Below are 11981 nucleotides of genomic sequence, written 5' to 3'. Positions count from 1 at the left end.
AATTTAACTAACGTATAGTGTATAGTACGATTTACAGAAAGGAGTTGCTAAACTCTTTTTACAGTTTTATAGTGATATCAATATTTTTACAATATTACAATAATATAAACATGTATGCACAATGCATTCAATGATTTGTTTCAGCACACCTAAGCATATATAACAACCTCTACTTTATTTCTAGGGAAACACATGGTAACTTAAGTTTTTAATTTTTTTAAAAAGGAAACAAAACAAATAAAAGAGCTGCAAAAGCACTATTCAGCACAGAGGTGACATTGATTGAAAGGCTATATAAAATGACTGACAGAGAAAATCTGAAAAGTTGGAGAAACAGGAGTATTTAAGGTATCAAAGGCGAAAAACAAACAAACGGCCATACTTAATAGCAAATGTGCGCTCTGGTACTTTAGCTCACCTGATTTGGTGTGTTCTGGCTGAAACCCATGGCCCCGGGTTCAAATCTGACCTGGAGCCCTGTGATGCATGATTTTCCTTTTTGTGAGAGAAATAGCCAGAAGAAAGTCTGTGAATGTTACATTGCTTTTTGTCTTTTTTTCAGAAAATGAATTACACTCAAAATATGAATGTAGGAAGGTGGAGATTACACAAATTGAGAGGTGGTTGGTTTATTTACAGATTAGAATATGTGCATAGTTAACATTGTATCATTATTTCATTATCATCAAGGTTTATCACAACCAGTGTTGGGGAGTAGTAAACTCCAATTTGTTTTACAAATCACTTAGACCCCATTTACACACAAACGCAAACGCATACGAAAAGCAAACGAACCTAATACGATATCAAAAAAGTATTCCGTTCACACGAGACCGCTCGAAAGCGCTGGAGACGCTGTAGTACATATGCCGGGCCTGTAAGTGGCGCTGTACTTTTGCCACAAAATACACCAAAAGCAGCGAAGAAGACCCCCGAGCATGGTTGCCATGGTTGCCCTTCTGTTTATGCCCCGCGGTGGATTTAGCAACATGTAGTTCATGTAATTCACCATGTCCACTTGTTGATGATGGTTGTGGTAGAGGAGCTGTAGATTTTGCACTAACATCTGCAGCATGGTCAGCAGCAGTAGCAGTACCTACTGACAGTAGTTACTGACCATGCTACAGCAGTGAGCAGCAAAGGTGGGGAGAGGTGGGGCTATGGCTTCATCGTTATCAGGAAATGATCGTATAGGGCATACACACGGAGCCGTTTGCCCCCCCAGAGCGTTCCGTTTGCAGATCTATCCACCTTGGGACCCGTTATCGTTTGCGGTGTCTGTTTCCGCGTTTCCGTTACGGCCTCGTGTAAACGAACGGGCTATACAAAAGAGAAAAGCAGCGGGTACAACCGTTTGCGTTCTCGTGTAAACAGCACATTAAACTGCAACAAATGTTGAGCCATGAAAGGATATCACTTATCATTTTTGAAATCTATTTTTTCTATTTTTTAACACTCCATCACTGGGACATGTGTGTGAAAGAAAAACCAGAGCCTGATAATCCACCTGAGTTGCCATTTATTATTCTTCACCACTGATACTATTTGAATTCCTGAACAAGCCAGAGACGTGGGTGGCTTTTCACAGCTGCCCTACATACTATTCTTACCTACGATTCAGTACAAATAAGTAACTGAGATAATGTGTGAAATTGCAGCTCTGCAGAGTAAATACTTTAACAGATTTAAAATCTAATTTCCCCCTCAAGTAAAGAGTGTGATAATAAGCAGTGCTGTGCACCCCAGTGTCCTGCTTTATCGCAGCTGAACACATTCAGCACCATGGACAGCACCAGCATTGCAAAGAGCACTGGCAGAAATACAGCAATGCTCAGCACACATGGACGTAGCCACAGGTGTACTACTTCCTCCGACCTGCTTCCAATTCTTTTACAGCACAAGTAGAGCTTAAGGCCTTTAACATAGTAGTGCTAGAACAACAAAGTGCTGGTGAGATGAGTGGTGTCTTTTGGTTCAGCATCTATCCAACATATATTGAATATCATATTCTATGTTCAGCCACTGAGGTCACAATTGGGATTGTTACTTCACAATATCGCAATATCTAAAGACCATTAGAGAAAGACATGTATGCTTTTAGTCAAGTTCATCTTTTAACTTTGCTATTTTTGTGTGTTTTTTATTCCATTCCACAATATGAGTGTAAGGAGATGAACAGCATGTAGCCATAATTGTAACAAAAAAACTCCCAAAATATTCCTCCAATAGATAGTGAGCTTTTAAAGGTGCTATATTTTGTATCCGATTTGTATTATTAACACGAAAGCAATATTTTATAACAATGTCGGCTCAGTAAGAATAACCCTGATTAACATGAAAAACATCCTAAATTGAACTTTTTTGAATATTTTAAATGTAATCTTCCAAAAATGCAGCCGCTTTAATACATTTCAACAGCAGTTCTCAGTTAACTTACAATCTTTCTGGCTTTTTGGAGTGTGAAAACGTCCTTTTCAAACAGAGAATTTCTTAGACAGATAGATGCCATTAATTATGATGAGACTCTTTCATGAAAATGCATTGAGCTCTCACGCATCAGTCTCCTGTAGGACTGCAGACTGAAAGCCCTACATGGTCACAGAGCAAACAGACTTTTATTAATCCTGACAAAACTATTATTTGTGTGCTTCTGCAATTTGAACTGCAGCCACATCTCCCTTTATTCAGTTTTCCAAGAACTTGAACAGAGCGTTGTACGGAGAATTGGGTCAAAATGTGTGCATGCAAGAGAATTAAAGCGAGGGAGCAAGTGTGTCACATTCCCTAAATTACTCTGGATAACTCAGTTTCATCACAGAAAAGACAGAAAGACAGATTAAAAAGCTTTATTCAAACTAGCATGATCAGGCAGAACATTTAAGCCAAATAAGCGACATCAAAAATCGACAATTAACTAGACTTGAAAATAAAGCAAGACCATTCTCTCCCATACTTTCTTTGATCCACTAAGTGGGACGGAACTGGATTAGGTTTGATGCGACTCTCGAAGAATACTCTACAGTACAATCTGACTGGCAAATGAGCAGAGAAATAAAACTGAGCTGTGTACAAATGAGAAATAACACACTTTTACTATACCAAGCACAAGCACCTCCTGTGCCATTTGATCACAGTGAAGACAGAAGATATCAAAACAGTCTACTGTATAAAAAACACAAAGTATAAAGCGGTTCAATTTACAGTAAATGCATTTACCGGTTTTCAATAGAACATCTGTTTTGAAACCCGAAAGGCTGAGCCCCTATCCAACAACGCTTTAGCGATTCAAGGTATTTTATCACTGGGGTACTGTGACTAGGGCTGGGCAATATAGCTAACATTTCATATCCGGATATAGGGAAGTTCATGTCTCGTAAATCCCAATATAAGTCATTTCCAATTGTGTATATCCTGATATATGTCATTTCATATCTCATATATCACGATATATGTTATTTCCTACTTCATATATCATGATATAGGTAATTCCATACTTGTATATCGTGATACATGTCATTTTGTATTGTATATTACGATATACAGTAGGTAACTTCATACTTGTATATCATGATATGTCATTTAAGATATTGTATATCGCGACATAGGTCATATAACATTCTCAATAGCAATGTTTATCACGATACAGCATGTTTTCTGGTAATTCAATAAAGAAAAATGTGTCTTGAAGAAATACCCACATGGTAAAGCCTACTTTTTATACTCCTCTGTGGATAAAATACTTTAAAGAAATGAAAATGACTAAGGTTTTTTAAATGTAATTAAGAAGCAATATTTCCATATTACTTTCAGAATATTTCACTTTAGATTTTCGTAGACATTTTTGATAAAATGTGCTTGTTTTTGACAATCAGGACAACTGAATTGGGTATTGAGACATGATTTCCTCACAATCCGATTACATTGAAAGTTAATCAATAGAATAATCCCAGCCCTCACAGTCATCTGTAATATTGTATGACATGTCTTTTTTTCATTCATCAACAGTCACATATCTTTTACAAAGCAGAAGGCACGCAAGGAGCTCATCGCATGTGCAATTCATTAATTCTTTAAACACTGTTGGAACCAGGCATTGATTGCACACATAACATGTTCCCCACAGCAAGAGATCCCTCATTACGTGACGGCGTCTTTAGTCTTAGGACAGACCACCAGCTGTGTTTATGTCTGGGAAGCCTGGTGTGCCACTAACACCAGGAAACAGTGGGAGAGGAGGAGAGGGGTTAGATTTCACCGACTCAGAATACGTAACTCGATACTTATGGAAATATTCTTCCTCCGCTGCATTACTGTGTGCGTGCTGCGATCACATTTAGATCTGGTGCATATTTCAAAGTGCTGTCACTCGCTTAATACTGCACTGTCTATGTGTTCTTGCAGAGTCATCACTTAGAATACCGCAACTATAAATACCACTATTCTCAGGATCCCATCAGCCCAATTAGATTCTATCATTTAGCACCCTAATAAGATCCTAATGAGCTCCTTGTTTCTGAGGAAGGAAAGTCCTGGGCTTCACAGTAGTGCAACAGCGCTACCTTTGAGGTCAACAAAAGTACTCTAGTTCTTAATAGTAACTTATGTACACTATCAAAACAACATCATATGCACTAAACTACAAATAAGCAACAGAAAACGCCCTGGAATAAGCTCACGAAAGCAGCATTAAAAGTTAATACATAAAATACCTATAAAAACATGAATAGTCATAAAACAATACCTTGCCTTATATTCCCTTGCACCATGGCAAAGATTAATACATTTGGATATTTTTTACTCTTTTCCAATAACCAAGAGTATTTTTCATTACAAAATATTTTTTTTCAAATTTCCACTGCTTTGGAAAGTTAATTATTTAAATTAATTATTTTGTGTTCAAGGAATGATGCTGATAATACTGCCAGCTTAATCAGTGGAAATTAAATAGGGATAATACTAGCATGTGAAAAGGAAAAGCTTGATACACTTTTCCCCCTTTTTTTGAAAAATATAGTTTATCATGTTTGAATTTTCACGTGTCCCACTCTGGCCCCGCCCCATGTTGTGATGTCCAAGCGTCCTTCAACTAAAGAAACTTGATCTGAGGACACACCTCCCCCATTCACCCTGGCTCTCTCGCCCCAACAAGAGGAGACAGGCTGAAACAGTATATGCTAGATTCTGAACGTGACAACAGTTCAGTAAATTCAATATTGCAGTATATTCTTCCCCAATAAAGCCAGATAAAAGTTTTCATTACACGGGTAAAAAGTATTTCTCCTTATAATTTCTATAGAGCTAAAATATCTACAATCAAAATAAAAGAGAAACAATGTATCTCCTATATATTTTTTTTCCATTTTACAGCTTTCTTTCATTCTTTTTTTGTCATGTTCACACATTCAATACTGTTGAGAACAACAAACATTGTAAAAAAAAAAATCAGAGCATTGATTATTTTATCGGTAAGTAACCATTTGACAGCCTGCTCAACAGCAGGACTCTTAATACAGTAAAAAGTATTGTTCATAAAAGATAAACACCAAGTGCAAAGCCTGAATCGGTGACGTAACCAGCTACAGTTCAGTATTTATCATATTTACGGAAGAAACATATTCACCCTGATTAATGTGAGTCTTTGTGAATAGGCGTGTTTTGACCCTTAGTAAAAAGGAGGTTGAATGACGATGACTTGCGCATATGTTGAGCCACTGATGGTTTCTAGAACTACAGCACACAGCGTAAAAACCCTGGAGAGAAGGCAAATATGTCCACTGAGGAGTTTCAAAGCATTAAGGAAAGAAAGATTGACTACATGAGGCAACTCTAAATGTCCAAATACCCTGCCATAAATGATTTCAATTCTATGTCCAAATATTTTCTAGTAGAATCATGCAGACCCATGCTTAGAAGAGAAAAGAAGGTAGAAAGCTGAGGTGGTTCGTGGTCGATGTTTGAGCGGTGGTATCGGAGGAGCTGGAGAGAAATGTGAGCCGAGGGACAGAGAGGGAGGACAGTTCTTCTTTGTGAGTCACAGGGAAGGATTTCAGCTCCATGAAGAGATGATTATATCATGGCAGTTCTCTTCTGGGTTGCTGCTTAAAAACAGAAAATAGAATTAGCAAACATAGAAAGTCAACCTCCATATGAACTTGTAGAAAGTCCTCACTCATGCAACAATGGATTGTGACTGGTTACTGCCACCATCAGGGACATTTCAATTCAGGGATTAGTTGATAACTTTTTTCTATATAGTTTTTCAAATAGGTTGTTGAGGAATTTAACCAAAACGGCCAATGTAAAATATGAAAAAGCCAAATAGGGAAGCAAAGGGTGTAATTAAAGCATGCACAGGCAGGCATCACAATGCCATATTTGGTATTTGGTAGGCCGTAATTACAGGAAATAAAAAAGGATAGGCTCCATATTTTTATTATAGGACAGAGCTCATGTGCAAAGAGATGGTTGGTAGGCCTATGCTCTCAGGTATGTGCTGAGAAAAACGATGTGGGACAAATCATTCCCTGATATCATTTTTTTTTTTTTATCTGCGTCATCAATTTGCCCTGGGTCAATTTTCCGCCAAGCTAGCCAGATGTGCGCGACACAGGTCTGACCAGCAGCCAATTTCTTTCTAATCTCTGCTGTCAGCGAGCTGAAAGGTTTTTGCACTTGAAAGACTGGCCAATTTAAATTGCTCACAATAGCATCGCACCGGAGCAAAATGTTGTATTTGTGAAAGACACAGACTAACCGCACAATTGAAATATTCGTTTTTGCTGTATTTGGAAGATATGTTGAGGATTACACCATATTGGGACAGTTTTTTGAGCCAAACCAAGAATTTATACCAAATAGAAAGAAAATGTCTGCACAATTATAGTGGCTCTACAGAATGTAGTTAGCAACCAGCATACCTCCAGTTGTAGAATGGACTTCCTTTCATTTTGAGTACTTAAGAACAGAAAAAAGAGACAAGTTCAGTGCTACGTGTTACACTCAGTTCACATCGTTCACAAATCTCACCCTCAACATGCACCTGTACATTCATGCATATTCATGTGGTTTAATCTTTCAGTAGATCACTTGTTTCGGGTTCAGTCTGCAGGTCCATCTGTGTAAAAGCAAACAACATCTGGATGCGTTTGAGCGCTTCCACATTGATAACAGTCTGCTGTGAGCAGCAGTCTCTACAGACCCCCCGCATAATGCGTCTCATTACAGCGATATCTCTTGTCCTTGACGAGAACCCCTCCATGTCTGGGCTTCTTTGAAGTAACTCCCCCCTATTTCACACCCACCAGTTATGCTCTGATTGTGTGTTATGCATCTGCAATAAATGACCTACATAAGACATAGAACAGTGGCATATTTTCTGTTTCAGGGGGTTATTTGTTTGGCCTAATTATGCAATCGAGTGCAGGTAGTTTGCACCAGAAATACCCTGATGATGAGCATCAACATGACAGTGCTGTTATTTTTAGTTGTGACTTCTTTCACCGATTTTTTTTATGTTGCCTTTTTAAATTGGTAAATTACTGCCAATTATAAATATATAAATACAGAAAAATGCTGTGGATAATGCAGTATTTTCACATTTTTATTCTCAATGACCCTTTTTTCCGCACCCTTGTTGCCATACTAATAAGCCAGACAAAACATAAATAATAATAGTTAAAACATACAGCTTTGATTTTCGTTGGTGGAAGTAACTTGAGGGCTGTACTTAAGTATAATTGTGAGGTTCCTGTACTTTATTCGAGTATTTCCATATTCCGCTACTTTATATATTACTACTCCAGGACATCGCAGACTACTACAATACATTTATTTGATACTTTTCCAGATCAACAATACCAAATGTAATCATCAAATGAATTAGTATATGTTCGTATCAAAAGGAATGTATTTATCCCAGAGGGATCAAGCTACTCACTAATGTGCAAAATAATATGTAGATAAAATCCTAAAATCAGCTGCCTAGAATAAATAAATATCTGAGGACTTCCTCCACAACTGTTGTTTTTTCAGTCATTGGTTTATGGCTAAATGCATTTTGAAGTAGGTGTGAGAGTTACAGTGTGAGTTACATCCTTGTCGTAACCTGTTAAGCCCCAAGCCTGTTTTTCAGGTCTCAGGCTCGAAAATGACATGCCCAGAACTCAAATCCTTGTCTTAAGAAAAGTATGGCACATATACTTCAGTACAAATACAAGTCCTGTATCTGACATCCCAAACGTGTAGATAAGAATTTGCAGAACATCTTTTTTTTGCAGAAAATATTGCCACTGGAATCATACTAACATACTGTATTTGACATCATTACTTTCTTAATACTAATCAATGTGCAGTAGCATTTTGATGTTATTGCGGTGGTGCTAGTTTTAACAACTTTATATCACTGACTGTATATTATGAGATTCACTCAGTTGAGGGCCCCTTCAGAGGGTCACCAGATCATTTAAAATGTTCAAGCCACTAACAGTTATTTTAACCAAATTATTCAAGATGTTTCCACATAAACTGACACATACAGAGTGTTTTGGTAAAGAATAAAAGGCCAAAACGTTTGGGAACCACAGGTTTAACAATGAAGTGCACTTAGTGTGGTATCTAGAGGTGGATGAAATGTTCAGAAAGGTACTTAAGTAAAAGTAGTAATACCACAGTGTAGAGAGACCTGAATTCTAACTTCTATTTATGTGAAAGTAGAAAAGTATCATCATCAACATGTACTTGCAGTACCAAGAGTAAAAGTACTCATTCTGCACGACGGCCTGTTTCAGAGCAAATATGTTATATTATTCAATCATGCAATAGGCCTGGTACCTGCCAAAACTATCAACAGTACTACCAACGTACATCCACAGTTAATTCTATGAAATATTTTGACCTTACAGGGGAAAAAAGCATCACAAAATATTCCTCTGAACACATAACTTAGTTGACTTTGTAACCCTTGTCACTCCGGCCACTCTGTGTTGTCTGTAAGCACCCACAAAGTATTTATAACATACATACCTCCAGTGTGGATGCTCTGGAGTCTGTGGTCTCACTCGGCCCTATGCTCCTGGGTATGCTGGACACAAAATACCCAGCTCCTTTGGGAATTATGGGCTGTCTCACGACCACCTTCCCTTTCCTGGTCTCTGCGAGGAACAAACTGTACCAGTAGGCATCGCTGGAGATCAGGGTGGAATCTGCGATGGTGGAGCTTCTCTGGCTGATCATGCTGTTCCTGCTGATCACACTGTTCCTGTTGGGTTGGGGGATCTTGATGACCTTTGGATTGGGCTTCTGACACTTCAGCACAATAATAACCAAGATGGTTATCAGCAGCAGAAACGACACAGCCCCTAACCCGATTACTAAGTACAGGTTGAGGTCTGTGAAGACGTCATACTCTAGTGGCAACTCTGTGGTCTCTGAAAAGGACCTGACGTTTTCCACCGTTGATATCTGAATGGTGACAGTGGCGGAGAGAGAAGGGTCGCCGTTGTCTTTGGCGACAATTACCAGCCGCTGTTGCCTCGGGTCTCTGTAACTGAACATTCTTGTCGTCCGGACTTCCCCGTTGTACTGATCCAGGTTGAAGAGGGTTGAGTCAGTGATCTGCAGGAGCTGATACGTGACCCTAGCGTTCTGCTCAGAATCGGCATCGATGGCAATCACTTTGGTGATCAGGTGCCCCTTATCAGTAGACCTCGGTATCACCTCCTCAACGACAGTACCCCTCTCCCGCCAAGGCGCCACAATGAGAGGCTTGTTGTCATTTTGGTCCAGAATGATGATGTGAACTGTCACATTGCTGCTCAGCGGTGGAACACCAGAGTCCCTAGCTTCGATGTGGAAAAGGAATTCCCTCTCTCGCTCAAAGTCGAAGGTCTTCAGGGCATAAAGGTCTCCGTTCTCTGGGTTGATGGAAAACAGCATTGACATAGACGTGTTAACAATCTCCTTCTCCATTATGAAATAAACCAAGTACTGGTTTTCATTGAGATCTGGGTCAAACGCACTAAGGGATGTCAATAAGGCCCCTGGTTGGTTATTCTCCACGACATGGATAGTGTAAAAGGACTTGGGGAACGTGGGTGCATTGTCATTGACGTCATGAATTTCTAACGTGATGGTTTCGTTTTCAGCTAGGGGCGGCGAGCCTTTGTCCGTCACCCTCAGTGTGATGTCATATTTGCTTACTATTTCTCTGTCAAGTGGCTTTGAAACAAGCAGCTCAAAGTAACCCTCTGCGGATTTGTTCAGGAGGAATGGTAAGGATTCTTGTTGATTCAAAGTAAGCTCAACTTTCCCGTTGTCCCCAGAGTCGCCATCGCTGACACTGACCACCGCAATCAGCGTCCCAACAGCCACATCCTCAGTCAGGGCACTTTTCACAGACTTAATGGTCACCTCAGGGTAGTTATCGTTCAAATCTGTGACAAACACAGTGACTTTACAGTGCCCAGACTTGGGGTTCACCCCTCCATCCTGGGCCTGTATGTGCATCTCAAAACTCTGACTCTCCTCATAGTCAATCACCCCTTTCACCTTGATCTCTCCAGAGTTTGGATCAAGTGAGAAGAGCTCTTGAGTCTTCTCCGAGGTGTACAGTGTATATGAGTATGTTAACTGAGCGTTTGTGCCTTCATCCAAGTCTGTTGCATCTAAGGTCAGGACCAGTGTTCCTGCAGCCGAGTTCTCTGACAAATTCACTGCAAATACCGGCTGACTGAAGAGGGGGGCGTTGTCATTGATGTCAAGCACGTTAATAACGATGCTGGCTGTGCCGGAGCGGGGAGGCACCCCTCCATCTACAGCGGTTAAAATCAAATTATGAACCGATTGCTCCTCCCGGTCTAAATTACCGTTCAGCACTAAATCCACATATTTGGAGCCATCGCTGCCCGTTTGTATGTCGATGTTGAAGTACTTGCTTTCGCTGAGATAGTACGTTTTGATAGAGTTCGCCCCCACGTCCGCATCCACGGCGTTTGTCAATGAAAATCTCTCACCGGGAGGGGTTGCCTCTGATATGTCCAAGTGCATTGTCTTCCTGCGGAACACAGGCGCGTTGTCGTTGATGTCCATGATTTCTAACTCAATGTTAAAAATACGAATTGGGTTTTCAAGTATGACATCCATTTTCAGAAAGCACGAGGTTGTTTTAGTCATGCATATGTTCTCCCGATCGATCTTCTCGCGGATTAGCAGCTCCCCTGTTTCTTTGTTGATGTCAAGGTAATTTTTGCTGTGGATGACATCGAGTTTTGCGCTGCGCTGCACCAAACTGCGAACATCCAGACCCAAATCTGTGGCCAGGTTGGCAACAAAGGAGCCCTCTTCCATCTCCTCCGGAATAGAGTACCGAGTGATGGAAAGCGCACAGCCCCATAGTGCAATGAATGTGAAAGCAGTCTCGATAAAACGTGTCCGTGAAGGAGCAATGACACGCGCCATCATTGTGTGTATTTTGTCAAATGTAGGAATAAAAAGAGATCCGTTCTTACGATCAGGTTGTCTTGTTGCAGGGGAGCGCCGGTGTCATTCTTGCCTCCACTAGTTGTAGCTGCAGCAGGCCATTCACTGTACAGTAGGGCTGGAGGAGCTGGGCTCTCACAGCGCTGCTCTGCAGGGGCGGAGGCAGCGAGTGTGTAGGCTGCTGGGGGGGCCGCACTGAGATTAAGGGGGGGGGGGGGGGGGGGGACATCTAAAAGGTATAACAGGCTTTTTGAATTCACAAAAATAAAAAGTAGATATTTTCATACAAAAAACATTTCATGTTGACTCTCCATAACAATGCTGCACATTTATTATTGTATTTTATTATTTTGAGTTCTTTGCATTAATATACTGTTCATAGTTTATTTGTATATCCAGATTTCATGTAAATCATTTTTTTTAAATCATTTTTTATAATTGTTTATTTCATCTTTTGGTTGTTTTTCTTAACTGGGTTTATGTGCACCATGTATACCATGGCAAAT

The 11981-nt window shown here is 40.0% G+C and overlaps 1 protein-coding gene across 3 annotated transcripts; it reads right to left on the bottom strand.

Annotated features, from left to right (window-relative positions):
* Nucleotides 1–2830: 2830 nt before the first annotated feature.
* On the bottom strand, nucleotides 2831–11530 carry LOC117499833 (protocadherin alpha-C2-like). 3 transcript variants are annotated; one of them, XM_034152494.1, is made up of 3 exons: nucleotides 9022–11530; nucleotides 6918–6954; nucleotides 2831–6098 (listed from the first exon to the last, which is right to left on the bottom strand). In XM_034152494.1, exons 1-2 carry the CDS (start codon nucleotides 11455–11457, stop codon nucleotides 6943–6945), a joined length of 2448 nt encoding a protein of 815 aa, XP_034008385.1. In that variant the 5' UTR covers nucleotides 11458–11530; the 3' UTR covers nucleotides 2831–6098; nucleotides 6918–6942. The 3 variants fall into 3 exon arrangements, with proteins under 3 accessions (XP_034008385.1, XP_034008377.1, XP_034008369.1); XM_034152486.1 differs by having other exon boundaries at nucleotides 2831–6095; XM_034152478.1 differs by lacking the exon at nucleotides 6918–6954 and having other exon boundaries at nucleotides 2831–6095.
* Nucleotides 11531–11981: the final 451 nt, after the last annotated feature.

Source organism: Trematomus bernacchii, unplaced genomic scaffold, assembly GCF_902827165.1.
Source record: "Trematomus bernacchii unplaced genomic scaffold, fTreBer1.1, whole genome shotgun sequence".
NCBI classification, from domain to species: domain Eukaryota; kingdom Metazoa; phylum Chordata; class Actinopteri; order Perciformes; family Nototheniidae; genus Trematomus; species Trematomus bernacchii.
Note: the sequence above shows the minus strand (reverse complement) of the source record. Positions and strands in the feature narration are given on the sequence as shown.